The sequence below is a fragment of the Plectropomus leopardus genome, chromosome 13, assembly GCF_008729295.1.
Source record: "Plectropomus leopardus isolate mb chromosome 13, YSFRI_Pleo_2.0, whole genome shotgun sequence".
In the NCBI taxonomy this organism is placed as follows: domain Eukaryota; kingdom Metazoa; phylum Chordata; class Actinopteri; order Perciformes; family Serranidae; genus Plectropomus; species Plectropomus leopardus.
The window spans coordinates 21073887-21091685 of record NC_056475.1 but is presented as its reverse complement, the minus strand read 5'-3'; the positions used below and the strand labels follow the sequence as shown (position 1 = coordinate 21091685).

General features: G+C 39.4%; 1 protein-coding gene across 1 annotated transcript; it reads right to left on the bottom strand.

The window, feature by feature from the left end:
* Window positions 1-52: 52 nt before the first annotated feature.
* Window positions 53-16511, bottom strand: LOC121952598 (ferroxidase HEPHL1). Its single transcript, XM_042499371.1, has 20 exons — window positions 16186-16511; window positions 14000-14244; window positions 11758-11970; window positions 11169-11387; window positions 9846-10100; window positions 9097-9265; window positions 8030-8169; window positions 7758-7889; window positions 7180-7385; window positions 6808-6952; window positions 6456-6668; window positions 4941-5160; window positions 4692-4831; window positions 4484-4609; window positions 4249-4355; window positions 3449-3683; window positions 2925-3064; window positions 2502-2655; window positions 1911-1931; window positions 53-487 (listed from the first exon to the last, which is right to left on the bottom strand). Exons 1-20 carry the CDS (start codon window positions 16356-16358, stop codon window positions 408-410), a joined length of 3333 nt encoding a protein of 1110 aa, XP_042355305.1. The 5' UTR covers window positions 16359-16511; the 3' UTR covers window positions 53-407.
* Between the last annotated feature and the right edge of the window lie 1288 nt (window positions 16512-17799).

The window sequence follows — 17799 nt, the reverse complement described above, 5'->3', positions numbered from 1 at the left end:
GGTTGTAGGTGATGCTTGCACCCAAAAGAAAAAAATCACTAATACGCAAATGTCATAACACAGTGGAATAAATGTCTTTATTGCACATTCATCACAGAAATCAAATTTTTGGTACAGCAATGCTTTGCAAAACTAACAGCATTAAACACAGTGCAACATGCCAGAAAATGGCAACATAGAAACAATACATCAGTATAAAAGGCTTATTTAGTACTAAAAATAAAATAACCCTCAAATTTATACATAAGTGTACATCCCTTGATATAGTTTGCCTGCTATGATCAGTATTTGATATTTACATACATAAGCCCCACCAAACACACAAAGCAACAGTGATTTTGTCCCTGGATATTTTAAGTGCATTACTGACCACAGTTGTGTTTATACACAGTGTTAGAGTCCCTTCATCAGTTCAGTCCACCTACAACCACGAGACCAAGTGCAAGCAAGACCAGCAGCGTCTTTATGGAACCTTCAGTTCTTGGCGCTGCAGCAGGAAAGACAAGGAATTGAGAGAGTGGGACAGGAAATAAGAGGCATGAGGGACATGATAAGTACATGATAAAATGATGTCCAATTTGGTTACATTGAGTTTTACTACAAAATCTGCAAAATGCACAGCCTGAGTCAAAACATAACCTGTGTGTCTTTATTATTATTATTTTTTAATTAACATGCACTGCCTTTAGACACTAGCACGATCACAAAGAACGTATCAGCTGCGCTACATCTTACAACAGCGTCACAGCTCTAAAGGAATGCCTGAAGCAGACAATGTTTTTTTATTCTTCTTCCAATACTCAATAGTAACTAAACAAACATAGATAACATTTGGCATAACATTCCACATCCATTACATCACAGCAGAGTCGAGGAAAGTCCAAACCCTACTTCCCTTTGGCCTGTGCTGAACTAGACAAGAAAAAAATGAAAGGTATGCCAGAATAGATCAAAATATCAATCGTCTAAAAGGACCATTACAGTGTTTATGCATGTTTTAGCCAGAGCAAATAATTCTATGTCTAGTCATGCTGCCATACTAAAAATTTAGATGTACTTTATTTTGTCTGCTTTTATTCATTTCTATGTGAAATGTATTATCACACTCTTAAACAATGCTTGAGTTACTTTGAATCTGTTATGTGTTTGCATGATATTTGTTTCATACAGTTACTGCTGTTGTCATTTTAACAATTAAAGCCACTTTGTGTAGAATTCTAAGCATCTTTCTAAATTTTCCTGGTGATTTAAGCTTTCGATTAGGTTGGGTTAAAAGTATGCTGAATTGAATTGGCTTTGTAATGGATCTACATTTAATATTGTGTAATCACAATGGAGTACTGATGGTGATACTTTTAATGTGCCTGCTGACTGCTATCTGGTTTTGTGGATGAGGGCGACATGTGATAATGAAGTTAATTTTTTGTTTTTGTTTTTATTTTTTTAAATTGTGCCCCATCTTTGACAATCTCAACTCATCATTGCCTTCTTTAGATCTGGAAGTGAGTTTACATTGTGTACGTTTGTTGTGGTTATCACACCTGTCAAAAGCTGGTTACCAGGTTGCCCATTTGAAGTTAACTATCCTGAAACTGCAATCAGTATTAGCAAATCAATGATTGAGTGATCAACAGTGACCCTAAATACTATGGAAATAAACACTGATATGGTAATGTGTGCTGATACAGTGATTTTAGATTAAAGGTTTGAAATTCAAATTCACTTTTAATCTGTCAGCCTGTAAAACCTTTCATTGGATCTATCAACAGCCATTAACTCAGCAATTGATCACACTTTGCCAGAAATACCCCAATGGGGTGTGTCCTGATTTCATTTTTAACCCTGTGCACTGTGAAGTCTTCCAATAACTCGTGCATCATTTGGTCAAGAAAACAGATGCATATCCTTACCATGTGAGGGTTTTTCTGGAACTGAAAAAGACAAAAAACAAGAACTTAGGCAAACACTCTCAAACAGAACAACAATAGTTAACTTCACTAAAAACTACAACATGGTATGCCTGGAATAAAAATGAAACAAGACTTTAGAAAAAAAAACCTAATTGAAACGATATTGTGTGCTTTCAAAACTGACTATAATGAAAGAAAAACATACAGGAAATGTTTTTGTCTTTGTCAATTTGGTCAAATGTATCAACACAAAAGCATGAGGAGGCATTGGTGTATGTTTATTGAGAAAGGGATGTCGACATGACTGTTAGACAACTGCTTTGGTAAGGTGAAGTGTTTATATCGAAACACCTACACATACTCCTTGAATCTTACCCGTGACATATACCCCTGTATTATGATGAAAAAAAAAAGAGACTAAAATTGATACCGAGGTTAATAAAAACTAAAGTAAAACTAAAGATGTTTGAACAAACAAAAAAAAAAAACGAAAGCGAAACATGCAAATCCACTCTGAAACTTAAACAAAAGTAAACTGAATAGAAAAAAAATGAAAAATACAAAACTATAGTGACTCTGGTGCATACACACCTTCAATGGTGAAAGTGGTCTCCATGCCAGCATGGATGTGGTCAGTCACGTGGCAGTGGAGCAACCAAGTCCCTGGGTTCCCGGCAACCATCTCTACAGTCTGGAAAGTCCCAGGGAAGAGATCAAAGACATCTGCACGGTGCACACGGTCGGTCTACACACACACACAGCACAAACATCACAGCAAAGAGGAACATAAAAAAGGAAATGAACACTGAGTGAAGAAACTTTTCCTCTGTACATGTAGTGGTGCTCATGACAATGAAGACAACGCCTCATTTCACAAATTCAATCTCTGACTTAATGCAAACAGACCAGGTCTCGCTGTGTCAGTATGAAAGGATGGGACATTTGTTTGTATATAAATAATTTGCCTGGTAATTATGTATAATAATAGGCTCTTGTTGTGGTGGTTAGGGTTACCTTGTAGGTAAAAGTCTCAGCATGGAAGTGAACGGTGTGCATGTCCACTTCGTTGCCCATGCCCAGTAGATACCAGTCAACCTTTTGGCCCCGGAACATCACCAAACCATGGAGGTTACCGTACAGCTTACCATTGATCCCTTCAACAGACACATTCACACCATCACACCATGGAATCAGACAAAGGCATGCAGACAGAAGTGTGACAGGAAAACCATAATTCAGACTTCCTCTTAGAACATAAAACCATAAAAAAGGAGCATGCTCTGCTGATTTGACTTCATGGTATTTTGTGTTCTGAGCAAAATGCAGCCTCTTAATTTGGGGATGAACTGTCCCTTTAAATTATACAAGTAATTGTCAGTTCTACTCTACCTATGTTTGCATCTTCGTTTTGTTTTTTTTGTCCAATTCCATGCAGCTCTTCCTGCTGGGATGACCCCAGTTTTCTCATCATTATAAATCTCAGCTTCATGAAAAGGACAGTTTGACTATTAGTGCCTCCCTCTCTTCTAATCTCTTACCGTGCATCATGTTACTCTCCGCAAACTCTTCGTCAGGCACGAAGGTATTGGGATTGACACCGAGGTATTTTCTGATGTTGTCTTTCAAGTACCAGGACTGGTTTTCGTCATGCACCATAAAGAGTAGCGCAAACTCCTTCTCTACATCGCCCCTCTGTCTGTCGGGCCCCTCGCCGTGCTGCAGAGTCCCAGGCCTGCATATCACCAGAGGCCCAAGAAGACCACTGTACAGATCCTGAAAACAAACAAATAAAGTAACACTGTCACAAACATCTACAATTCAACTTCTACCCATTTAAAACACTTTCTCTTGCTCTCATTACTCCCCTGGCAAGACATTTGATCCTTCTAAATTTGAAGCAGTGTACTCCTCCGTCCTTTTTTCACTGAATAAAGGATGTTATGTATTTCTTAAAGCTAGAAAAAATCAAATATTAAAAAATATGTTTATTTATTTATTCTCTTCCTTTGTTCAAAAGACAATTTTCCCCTCTCTTTCTACTTTTTTTTAGAGTAATTAATACAATTATTTAATGATGTTATGTTTTCCCACCTTCACCCGAATGTATTTTGTAACCTATAATTCTGTGGGTGGGTGGGCAGGGTGGTAGGGAGGGAATGGTTGGGGGATGAATGGATGAAATGAAGACAAATATACATGTCTCAGACCCTTTTTTGTGGAATAAAGACTCTGAAAATCAATACAACATATTTACAAAGCAAAAACAACAACAAAAAAAACCACTTTCTTTTTACAGCAACACTGTGATTCGCATGCTTGTTAAAGAAGAATTTTGTACCTTAATGAAATCAACATTGGAGTAGTAGGCATAAGAGATACAGTTAGGATCTGAGACCCCTGGACCAGACCTTTCAGGAACATCCCACGTCAGCTCGATTATGTGACCTGACAGAAAGAGAAAAAACACATATAAACCCTACTGCCTCTGAGGCTAGGTTTTCTAGGATTTTTAGTGTGCACCTTTTAATAGAAAGCAACAGCATATATTTTGTCTTTTCAAATTTGATTCTCACCAGGTTTGACAGGAATGTGAGCCCCGCTGGCCTTCACTCCATGGGCGCTAATTGAGTATGGCCGACTGGCTTTGTTCTTGAATGTGATCACAATCTGCTCTCCTACCTCTGCTTTGATTACTGGACCTACAGAGAAAAAGTAAAAGTCTTCTTCTGCCTTTTCTTGGTTTAAAAAATCAAAAACAGCATAAAGAGCAGCTGAGCTTACCCATAATTCCCAAATGTTCTTGGTTGGGCTGCCTTTTCTTCTGAACTTTGAAGGTCTCGTCGGTGTATTCTCTGTACACCACCTTCTTATAGCGCGGGCCGATTCTGTTTTTCCCTTTCCCCACAAATATAGTCCCTGGACTGGGAGACGTACCAATTTGCTTCCATTAACAAACAGTAATAAGTTACGCCACTAATCACAGGCTCTAACACTGAAAAACATCATCCTACTATTATCTTACTCACACACCTGTCCTCGAATGTGGCATGGTGTTTCTCCAGCTCCCATTGTCTCGAAGGTGAATAGTCCCACTCTATTTCTTCAGCACTGATAAAATACTGCACAATCTTGGTTGGCCCTCCTGTGTGTGTGAGCTTCAGTTTGTGTTGCGGGCAGAGATTCACTTTGTACTGCTGCCTCATGCCAGCTGAGAAGTGGTCTGTTACTCTGCAGCTCACCTCATACACACCTGACAGAGGGATGAAAAGAGGTTAAGGGTTAGGACACATGATGACTCTGGATATGTTTGTGGCTTGACCACAGATGCTGACATTTACAGCTGAAACATACGAATACCAAAGCATTTGTACTGCAGCTCTATGAGTACACTTTAGTGGATTATCTGGGATGGTTGTACTTTCAGTTTCTCACAACATCAAACTCTTCGTTCCTGGTATCTTTTAATGCACATTTTGTATGGGCAAAAGCAAAATTAAATCTAATGTAATTTCTTGTGATGATGCTTCGACTAGCAAAAGTGTCATTGACTCGAACTTGAAACAAACAAACAACGAAAAAATTGTGTTTTTTCTTTTTTTCTTTTTCTTGCAAAGCTTGGCTTTTTTTTGGCTAGAAAATAACACACTTTTTTTCTCCCTGTGTGCTGACTTGTGGTTTTCAGTTCGTTGCAAATATTTGCATGTTTGGTAAGATTGAAACGTCCTCCTGCACATACAAAAAAAGTGTTTTGCTTTTTGTTACTTCATGTGGATGATGGAGCTTCATTGTACAGAGTGGCCTAAGTCCAGAGATTAAAATTTCACATCTGCATATTTATGGATTCTGGACTCTTTAAGCGTGGATGGAATTTTAAATCAATAAAAAGTTTATTGAACCTTTTTGTGGGAAAAACAGACACAAATTATTATTTATAGCAGATTATTCTTCTATGTCTTAAAACATGTCTGGAGATGATTATAAACCGTTACTTTAAAGGAACAGTTCACCCCCGAATCAAAAATACATAACCACAGTCAGATTTATACACTATTCCCTGTCCCCTCTTGTATTAAACTGTATTCACAATATTTTATCCTGATGTTGAAAACTACTGCTTCTTGTATTTGAAGTACATGATTTTGTGGAACAGTATTTTCTTTTCTATACCTAAAAACTAAAAAAAAAAAAACAAACAAAAACAGGTTGTAATGCCATGTCGTGGTCTAGATTTGCAGATTTTTGTGGAATTTTCCTCTATCTAAGCTGGGAAATGAAGCCCTTCAACAGATCTCAGGATACTGTAAATAATACAAATACTGCATGTAGTTTTGACATTTCCTGTTTGTACTGTAGTTACTGATGTTTCCTGTTGGTAATGGTGTACACGTCACCGGAAAACATTCACACAAGGCTATCTAAATATGTTTATAAAGAACAAAACTGTCTGTCAAACAAAACCTGAATAGCGGATGAACGCTGACAATGTGTGCAAGGAAAGGGATGTGGTTTCAGCCCAATGAGTGTTTGTGACTGTGTGAGATTAACCTGGAGCGTTTGGCTGCATGTCGGCAGTAGCAGTGGTGTGAGGGAACAGGCTGATAGTGTCACGTGTTGTGCTCTGCTTCTTGAAGGTGTTCCCCTCGAAATAAACACCATGGATGTCCACCTCTGTACCCAGCCCAAAGGTGTACCACCGAACCCTGTCCCCGGCACACATCTCCAGTCCGCGAAGGTTCCCATACATTAGTCCGTTTACAGCTGTAATACAATGGAACATTTAAATGGAAAACAAGAAATGGAACTAAAAAAGCTGGTAATAATGGTATGTGAGCTAAAGTATCCATTTAAATAATATTTAATATAAAATACACAGTGAGGTAAAACACTCTTTGCTTACCATGCATCAAATTGCTCTCCTCAAAGTCCTCGTCTTCTTTGTTTGTCTCATTGGTGCCAAAAGAATCAATATTTTCCTTCAAATACCAGCTCATGTTTTCATCCATGACAGAAAACATTAGGAAGAACTCCTTATCCAGACCCTCCTGTGGGCACACACAGTAACAACAAGATATGTAGGGGTCGCAAATTACACTTAACAGTATAAAAACTCAAAATGTATTACACTGCTTTAAATGCCAATGCCTGACTGTTAAAGATCTAAATTGTTTTGTTGCTACATTTAATTGTTATATTTACTGTTTAAAGCCTTTTAAATGTAATTATTTCCTGCATTTCTGAAAGTGTGTGTGAGTGGATAATAAAGCAGCACCTGGGTTCCGTTATCCCTAAGCGTTCCCTTCTTGCACACAAGCAGAGGTCCCACCAATCCAGCGTTGGTGTCCTTGGCGGGATCAGTGGCAGAGTAGTACAGGTAGGGGATACAGGGAGAATCAGATGAAGAAGGACCCTCTAGTACCTGCCAGGTGTAGGTAAAGTTCTCCCCTGGACTGACGTGAGAGCCTGGCTTGTCAACACCTGCAGTGTTGCACACAAAGTAACTGTTTAGAAATAGGCTCTTGAAGTCGAAACTCAATGCCTATATATGGAGCTGTTTTTCTTTTTTAATTTGAGGCATTCTGAAATTCAAACACATTCTACACAGTCCGTGCGTGACTTATTTTTTAGTTGATTTGATCAATTAAGTCATGCTTTTTGGAGTTGTAAAGATATGTTCATCCCTTCCTGCTAAATCTTTCAGGAAGAATTCATACAGATAAGGAAAAGGCACAGACAGGAATATTTTCTTTAGTCTGTAAGCAATAGACATGCAAATGTATGCCTCTGTCAATCTGAGTTGTTAACAATCCGCTGTTAGGGGTGCAGCTCTGAAACTGGCTACTTCCTCACCGTCCTCATAGCTGCTTCCCTGAAATTGTTTCTCATAGTGCAGGCCATGAGGCTGGATACTGTAGTTTCTGTCAGCTTTATTTAGGAATGTCACTCTGAGTGTGTCTCCTTCCTCTGCCCTCAGGACTGGACCTGGATAAATACAGAAGAACATTAAACATTGTGACAAGACAAGAGGTGTTGAGAGAAAATTAGTGGACACCAGTTTCCAGTAAAAATAAAGATACAAAACAGGGAGATGTTTTGCCAAATCTAAAAATTAGAGGCCTTACCCAACATCCCTAAGTGTGTAGATTCAGGTGTTTGCGGCTTTAGGGTGGTGAAGGTACTGTCCATGTACTCTTTGTACACTACTTTCATGTAATTTCCTCCGAGCCTTCCACCATCAGTCCCAAAAAACGTCTCTGATGCACTATGAGAGCAGAGGAAGGGATGTGGGTGTGGTAGGAAGGAACTGAAGCATTTGTCACTATAAGCTGATGGCGGCAGAGAAGGAGTTACATGGATTGCAATGAATGTACAGCCTGGATAAAGAGGTGGTGTGTAATTTCTTACTGAAGAAAAGTGAACAGAGCAAACAGCTATGCCTGACAGAGGACTTTCAGTGTGTGAGGTTAGGGAACAATAACAAAGACACAATAACAACTGAGTCACTGCATCACTATCCACACCGTTTACTCTAAACACCACAAAACTGCCTCACCACAGGAGCATGTATAATCGTGAGTGTGTATAATCAGCCATGTCCAGAGGCCACAGACAGGCAACTCTCTTCAGAGGTCTTTCAAACCTTAGGAATAGTCCACCTCTTAATCAAATAATGATCATCTACAGAGTCTGTAGGCTCCCATTATTATTTCTCCAAAACTACTCTGGTTGTACTTTATCAGTGCAAATACTACACAGGGAATATCCCATGTTATGTGTCTGGAGACATTTGATGGATATTTTAACTTCTTCTTACAAAGATTTGGGCTTGGGTGGTATGATGGTAATAAAAAAAAAATACCACAAAGCAAAGAGAGATTTGGTCTAGTTGTAATTACCTTGTTCTAACAAAAAATTAAGACATAGTTTCAGTTAGTTAAAAAATGTCAATTTTAGGATCCTTGGAATTATTAAAAGATGACTTCAGGATGACCGTCCTTACGTTTTACAAAAGCTGTCAACCTTTCAACAGCTCTGACCATATTAGGCACAGACATAAGCTAAATGGAGCTGACCCCAGATAACTTAAATAGCTAAAAAGCTGATATGCAACTACACGGGCCTCCTGTTACCACTGATTAGGTTGGAAGTAGCAGTATGTCACACTGAATTTGAGTAAGTGCCTGCCCACCTGCCGGCTTTAATGAGGGGCACATCATTGATCAGATCCTTTCCTGATGGACCATAATTCCACAAAACTTTCACTGCTGCCAGGTAGTAGTTCCTCACAACACCACCCATCAACGTGGAGCCGGCCTCACTGTCACATGCGTGCACTTCATAGAAAGCCTGCATCCCAGCTGGAAAAGATCAAAAAAGAGACATGCACAAACATTACACAGACCATAATTCACATGTACAAAAACCTTTAGAGCATCAGAAAAATCAACAATTCAAAAGGGCCAGATTTAATGGTCTATAAAATAATTAATATTCCGGGGTTCAGTTAACACTTTCAACTTCCTTATCTGTTGCTTTAGTATGCCAAACCCTGTAAGGTCACAGAACATGTAAAACTACCAAAGGTGTGATTTTGTAAATATGCTGTATTTGTATATGTTTCTTTAAAGCCACAGAGATACAAAAAGGCTATTATGGAAAGCTGTGGTATGATACAAAGGTAAGGTACTTCACAAGTGTAAGTAAAATTAATAATATGCTAAACAAGTCTCATGCAGTTCTACAGTAAGTTCAGTGGACTTTGGACAGCCTTAAATTACAAGTCCTGGCATGTTTAGAAGTACAAGCTCTGCTGCAGGAAGACAGATAACATCATGCTTTGACAAAATAACAGAGGTGTACTTCATAATAAAATGCATTCCTCAGTCTCAGAGCATCGAGGTCAAAGGTCACACAGAGGTTAAAGTTCAGGTGCCCTACCCTGTAGGTGGTCATTAACCTGGCAGGTCAGCAACCACTTTCCTGTTGCTTTCGGGACCATCTCAGCTGTGGCAAACGTGGCCGGGAACAGGCTGAGGACGTCGGTGCGGTGGCCACGGTCCAGCAGTGTATTCCCATGGAAGAAGGCAGAATGGATGTCCACCTCGTTTCCCATGCCAAACAAATGCCAGGCTACTGCACGGTGCTGGCATAACTTGATTCCGGGCAGGTTACCAAACATGAAGCCATTAATAGCTGTCACACAGAGAGAAGTCCAGACAGAGGTTAGAGGAAAGGACAAAGAGAACAAACTTCACTGAGCCTCATGCTTGTGACAGTTCACCCCAAAATCAAAAAATACATATTTTTCATCTTAGTTATAGTGCTATTTCTCAGTCTGGATTGTTTTTTGTGTGAGTTGCTAAGTGTTGGAGCTATTGGCCGTAAAAATGTCTCTTAAATATTGTGAAATTTGATGGCCCTCGGCTTAAAGTGTTCAAGAGGGCAAAAAAAACATAAATAAATAAATACAATTAAAAACTCAGTAGGAATGTGTGTTTCCAGATATCATGACCTAGTAACTCGAGATTTTCCACAGACCTCGTTTCATGTAGGAACTAATTTCTCTCCGCTAAACTGCATCCGTCAACCTTGTCACCACGCAAAAGGAAGTGTGCATCTACTACTAGTTCACCTAACACCATTCCACTAGCTAACATTACAGCTAAGCTGAGGAGGACACCATTGATGTTTACATCACAAGCATGAGGCTCTCATCCATGAGTAGATAGATGCATGCTCTCTTCTTCGTGGTGACACAGTTGACGGATGCAGTTAAGTAGAAAGAAAATAGTTCCTACATGTAACTGCTCACAACAAGGTCTGTTGATTATCTTGGGTAACTGGGGCATGATTTCTGAAAAGAGACGTTGCTGTTCATTTTTTAAAATCTATTTTCTGACACTTTGAGCACCACAAGCCAAGTGCCATCTAGTTTTATTTAATTGGAGAGAAGGCAGACATCTCTAGGGCCAATATCTTCAGTACTCGGCAACTCACACAACAACAACCTAGACTGATAAACCGCACTACAGGTAAAAGGAAAAAATAAAATATTTGATTTTAGGGTGAACAGGCCTTTTAAATCTTGTTTGATACACTTAAGTGATGAGTAACTCACATAGAAAAATGAAACAATGTAAGGGCTACGGGATGCAGGGGAGGTGATAGAAAATGAGATTAACATTTAGAAATTTTGTGAAAAACCTCATTTAACAATAAATAATATTCTTGTTGTCAATCAGTTTACAATCTCTCTCTCACCATGCATCAGATTTGACTCCTCAAAGTCTGGGTCTTCTTCATCAACTCCAGCTGGATCAGAGCAGATCTTAATGTTGTCCTCAAGGTACCAGCTCAGGTTTTCATCCACCACACTGAACATTAGGAAGACATCCTGGTCCACATCATTTCGGGCTGACTCTATGACCGACCCGGGCTTTCTCTGACCCTGGACTAGATCGTTAGTCTCCTTCAAGATTCCTGCGCTCACAGAGAAAGATGACACATAGAAAAACATGCAGGACGGAGGTTAAAAATGTAACACATCCATGTACTTAAGCAAAGATAAAGGAGAATTTAATCTTTGTTTTTCCACCATGTCAGCATTTCTTCATTTCAGCATGTCAGTCGTTCTCACACATTCCCAGCATATTTGTTTTTCTCATGCAGCGTTTTGTCATTGACAGTTTTCATTGCAGTCATTAAGGGCTTAGGCTAGGGAGTGTTGCTGTATTTCATTTTTTTAAGCATCGGAGTGAGGAAGCCCTTGGCAGTTGTGATTATTACCGAACAAGGTAAAAAATTCATTCAAAGAAACATGTTCCTAGAATGTAATCAAATGTCTACAGACCTTTTTTGCATGTGAGCAGAGCCCCGATGAGGCCTGAGGCGATGTCCTTGGGGGCATCCACATGGGAGTGGTAGACCCAGGTCAGACAGTTGGCATCGTCACCCGTGGGGGCAAATTCTGGCCTGACCTCCCAGCGGTAGGTGTAGCTGCCTCCTGGAGGAACAGAGTCGTCCTCCTTCAGCTTGTTTGATGTCCCATCTGGATAGAGCGCCCCTGGTAGACAAATACAAGTTGTTTATGCTGAGATTTTTCTGATTCCTCTGAAGTTTAAAGAGAACTTGAGCCCTGGCGCTTTCACTTTTGGTCAGCAGAAAATAACACCATGATCTCACAATTCTTGGCCTTAACTGATTCATTAAATAAGTATAATAAGCACATTCTTCAATGGAGGTTTCAATACAGTTCAATAGTTTAGTGTCATTGTTATAAGAAAACAACAGTAACATTAGAGCAATCCCAGATATGTCATTGATTCTTCAAAAAAACACAGCATCCCAAATCGAGGTCATATCCATTTCCTCCATGGGTCTTATCTCTGTTAAGCTTTCAGCCTCCACGTGTGTAAGTGATCTATAACCTCATAAATGATCTCAGTCTTAGTAATAGATGTAACGGGTACACTGACCTCTGTACCAATATGTGCTCATCACATGATGTGTTTTCACACAGAATTGGCAGATTTGACCAAATTTATGTCTCCATGTGTTGACACCCTTCCCCTCCCTCTTCCATTTTTGACATTTTTGAGGTTTAATCTGACTCATAGATCAGTGCAAATCCCCTGTTAAAGAAGGGGATCAGCAGGCATAATCTGTTTACAGAGGAAAAAATAAATTTTAGTTTCAGTTTCAGTATGCCTCTGGAAATTCCAGAGGTAGGATGCCTCTCCCCCAGATGAGGGGGCCCCCTCCCCCCTCATGTATAAGAAAGACCAGCAAAGTTCATAATACTCAGGAACCAAAACCTCCATAAAAGTGAAAATGTGCTGTGTGTCATTTTTTGTACTCACACAGTCCAAACTGGACTATTTTAGTCAGTGTCACATTTGCTAGTCCTTTTGTCATTTTAGCCTGTTAGTTTCTGGTTGTACTTATCCACAGAAAGTATATTACACACAGTAGATGTCAGTCTGCCCCCAGTTTGAAAGAGCAGGCTGTGGAGTCCTACGTGGATACTACGCAATGTACCGCTGTGGAGGGGGCAGCAAGAAAACATATTTAGAGTTATCAGAATCAGCATGCGCTATATTTAGAATATTTCCACGGCTTTCCCTTAACGCCAGACAGTGACTTCCAGTGATGATTTAACATTGCTTTAAATAGGATCTACTGATTCATTACTGCCTCTCTCATTTAGCTTGCTTGTGTTTTTGCATGACTTTGGCATTTAAAGGATTAGTTCGGGATCATAAAAAGTCACACAATAACACTAACTAACTAACTGACTGAAAGAGCAGTAGACCAGCAGCTCCTGTGTTCAGCAAGCTAAAATGATTGTTTTTCTCAATGGAATTAGGTGACTTTGATGAAAGCATAGATAGACAACTGAAGCTGTTAACAGCTCTCCCATCTTAACAGGCAATCTGACCAAACGGTAAAGCGGTAAAAATACTCTCAATATATATAGCATATATATATATATATATATAACATACACTTAAATGGATATTAAATTTTTAATTGGCTAAAATACTTTTTGCTGCTGGCCCCCATCCACATCAGTGCATTGCTTAGTTTCTGAGGATGCGCTGACTGATATCTACTGACTATGAATAAGTACCCTACACAAATCCATTTAAAAAAAAATCCAAACTATCCCTTTAAAAGTTGTTTTAGCAGAATAGTGTCACTTGTTGAATAAAGCAGAGCCTTTGTGAACAATCAGACTCACTCTTCGGGTATCTGTATCCACATTACTGTCATTCCTGTAACTTAATATATTGTTTTTGTAACTTCTATCAGTGCACCACCTGCCAATCTATTCAGTCAGGGCTGTGGAAAGAGAGAGTTGAGAGTCCTTAATCTCTTTCTGTATCACTGCATTCAGTATATCATTCAGCATTTATTATTTATAAATTATTTGCAGTCCACTTATTATTACAGCAACTACTAGGTATCATTTTGTATGAGCAGGTGTCCCATTCTGTCTGAGGGGTGTCATAATGGATTTTTCATGTTGTTCTGTGTGTGAACACAGTGCGTGTGTCTCTACGTGCACATGTATGTATTATGTAGCACTATACCCTCTGCGTTCTTCTCATAAAAAACTCCATGAGGATGCATAGAGTAGTTCCTGGACGCAAAGTTCTTCAGGTGGACCACAATGATGTCATCAACCTCAGCTCGCAGTATGGGCCCCAGGAAGCCTAGCCAGGTGGGTCGGGGTGCCAGGTGGCTGAACGTAGCATCTGTGTACTGTCGGAACATAGCCTTCTTATAAACACTGCCGATACGGTGGGGACCTCTTTCCAGGAACACAGACGCGTGCCTGAGATAGAAGTGGAGACAGAGAAGAGTGACAGCAATGACAGCAGTGGCAGCTGGCTAATTATTGTCAAGATACAGACCTAAGCTTACTATACTATTGTATTTAATAAATTAAAACAAACAAACAGAGGTATTACAATAAGAGGTAGCAATGGAAATAAATGGGATGCATGCTCAGTAAGATTTCCCAAGCTCTCCGATTGATCTTAGATATTATTTAACTTTTCACTGGCAGACTGTACTAAATATCTGTATAAGACATGAACTATGAGATGAATCCTTTAGCTTCAAATGTAGTGCCGCAGAACAAATTGCACGTGGTCGCAGCTCTCTAACAATTAGACTTGTCATTACTGTGATTACACGTTTCTCTGGGCTAATAACGTGTTACCAGAGCTGTGGTGAATGCAGTTTTGCTTCTGTATATTCAGCCCATAACCAAAGCAACAGGGAGGATGAAAACCATTACGCTTACTTGATTCACAGATGGGTTGTATTGACAACCTTGCTGACAGTCTGATGAATGGGGTTTTCACCGAGCACATGCGCCTATTTTCTAGGTGTGCTTATTTCTGCTTAAACATTAAATAGCAAAATACAAAGAATGAATAGATAATGTAACATTTGGAAAAAAATATAGGTTGTTGCTTTGACTACAGCCAATGTTGCATGAATAAAACTGTATGTGCTTGTGAGTATTTGGTATCATCAGTTACTGACTGTTGGGTAAGTTTCCTGGCTGATAGAGCAGGTCAGGATTTTCCAACATTGTGCAATAGTGCAACAACTGTGGTATGCTTCAGAGTTGTTAAGATATCATTAATGAGGAGATCAAATAAAGTACCTGTCAGGTATTTGGCTAACTTAGAAGAAGAGATAAAGTCAGGTGTCATATATTTGTAGCAGGGCCGTAATGACCAATTTTACATTGGAAGGACCATTTTCAATATATGCGACTCCCTTGGGGTAGCAGTGTCCAGACTCTTTTGAATGGGGGCCAGATTAAATAATGTGAAAATTCCTGGGGGCCAGCTGCTTCTCGCAACATATGAGTTATTAAAAAAAAACACATAAGAATTACACGAACGCAACTGTTTTATCATTAATTGAAAAAATATTCAACTTTCCACCACTACTGAAAGCAACAGCCCTCGTCAATTTTTGCTTCTTTGCCATGGTCATGTCTGCTACCCAACAGGAAATATCTGACAATAGATAACAATGACTTTGCTTACTTACCATCTGTTTATGGAAACAAATTAGTTTTGCCTACGCAGTTTCTCCTTGGTGCATATCCAAATGTATGATTGTCTGACCATGTGAGGTGACAGAAAATAAATGCAAAGTGATCTTGCTGGATTAACCAATATTATGGTTTTCATAAAGTATATTTTAAAAGACAAGCTGAGGGCCGGTTAAATTTGGTCTGAGGGCCATGTATGTATATATATATATGTGTGTATATATATATATATATATATTACGACACAGCAACTTTGACATCAATGTAATATCACAATATTGTTAGTGTGGTGCAGATTATGCTCTGGCATCTGCGTTTTCTGACTTTATTTCCGCCACTGTAACACATAGCAAAGGCAGCCTCCAATCTCATGACATAAAACAGTCATTCATTGTTAGTGACTCAAGTACTATCATTTTACCTGTGCATCTGCCAGACAGACTGCCAGCAAAGCACACATCACTACCTTCAGAGGTCTAGACACCATCTGTCACACCCTGCCAAGATGACGGACTGTGCAACTTTTTGTTTCGTTATATCTGTATTTAGATTGAGGAACTTGAGTTTTTGTTCCACACTGTTTCTTATAAAAAGTTTACATGTTAGTAATCTCAGCACCCCATGTGTGAACTTCACTGATATGTAATCACATTAATATGATTGCCATCACCATCTGTATACTTGACTATCACAACTCACTCGTCATTTGCGACGTCTTGACCGTTAAGCAGGTTTTTTCCACTTGGTGCGTAATCCCACGAATCCTCAATGATCCCCACATAGTAAACTCTCTCCCTGCCGCGCTTCGCTTCCGCACCGGAGGAGAGAAAGAACAACAAACAACTCGCAAACAGCCTCAAAGTCCGTGCCATGTTCTGCTGATCGCTCCGTGAGATGCCGGGCTGCGTATTTAGCGGGTTTTGGTTCAAGAGGAACAAGTGGAAACCTCCGTAGATCCTCCCATGCGAGTGCGTATCAACAGTCTGCAGTTGGGGCTGCGGCACTTATGAAACTCTGCAAAGGAAAACAGTTGACTTATTCAGCCAGAGAGAGAGACCGCAGTGTTACCGCCTCCTGCGGAGGTATCAGAGTACACGGATAATAACCACTCGGTGTTCTCGCGTTAATTATTGTAAAATGTTATTGAAATCGCCTTCTGGGAAATTAAGATAATTGATCCACTTATGGTAAAATGCACACTCACGCACCATGGGACGTCTGAATTGGCTGTGACCTTAGCATAGAGTGATGAATGAACAGGACAGCCAGCTGGTGTCTGTGACTTTTAAAACTCAGGTTGCTTTGTTTTAATTCACAAATCAACGTTGTGGCACCACTTTTCGATAAGACACCCTAAATAAATTTCTGTGGCTTTATTGGTGGGTAATAAGGAACTGTTCTGTCTTTATCAGACCAAGAGGGTGGGGTGTGACTTTGATTTTGTCTTTTTGTTTGTCATGTCATGTCCCCGGAGATACAAATATTTTTCCTTGAGCCTCTCTGAATGAAGGGGGCAAAATGCATGCCCTCCTTCCTCCACAAATAACCACATTTCACAGTTTCTTGTTATGAATAATTATGTGATTTTAGAGTTTTTTTTTTCAAACAACATGCCTTCCAAACCCACTTGCAGGGTTTAGGGTTCTGATGTTATGTAAAATAAATACAAAATACAACCATTTAAATTTGAATATAGATATTAAAAAAATTAAGTATCTCTCCCGCTTGCACCACTCCATCTCCTCTCATAAGTGATTAACAGTCCCTAAATTATTTTCAAATGGATTTTTGATCAGTTATAGGCCATTTATGAGAACAATTTTGTGAAAAAATCCCTCTGTCCTGTCTTCTCTATTTGGAGTCAATGAATTAATAATAGTTTATTATCCATGAATCAGGAATAACTTGTAGGTTTCATGACAACAAGTTAAGTTGATACATTTATTTTGGTCCACATTCTTTAGTTTTTGGCAGAGTTCAAGTGTCCTACTGGAGGATAAAGTAGCTGCCAGAGTTCTTATGACTTATACCTGATCTATTAGCATTATGAAATGATTTATCAACCATTAATAAAGTTACTAGTAGTTAACACACCTTTTATGAGTGGTATTCTTCTTTGACTGTAATACCTGAGTCAGTTTATCCTGATAATGAGTAGTTAGCAGCTACATCCCTGCATATTTCAATCCAAAATCTTTGTGTCACTTTACATTAAAGAAAGGAGGCTGACACCTGCTGACCAATACTGAGTAGTACAGCTGTACCACAGATCAGGGTGGGCCTGTCTGATGGCAGCCTCTGCAGAGTAAATAC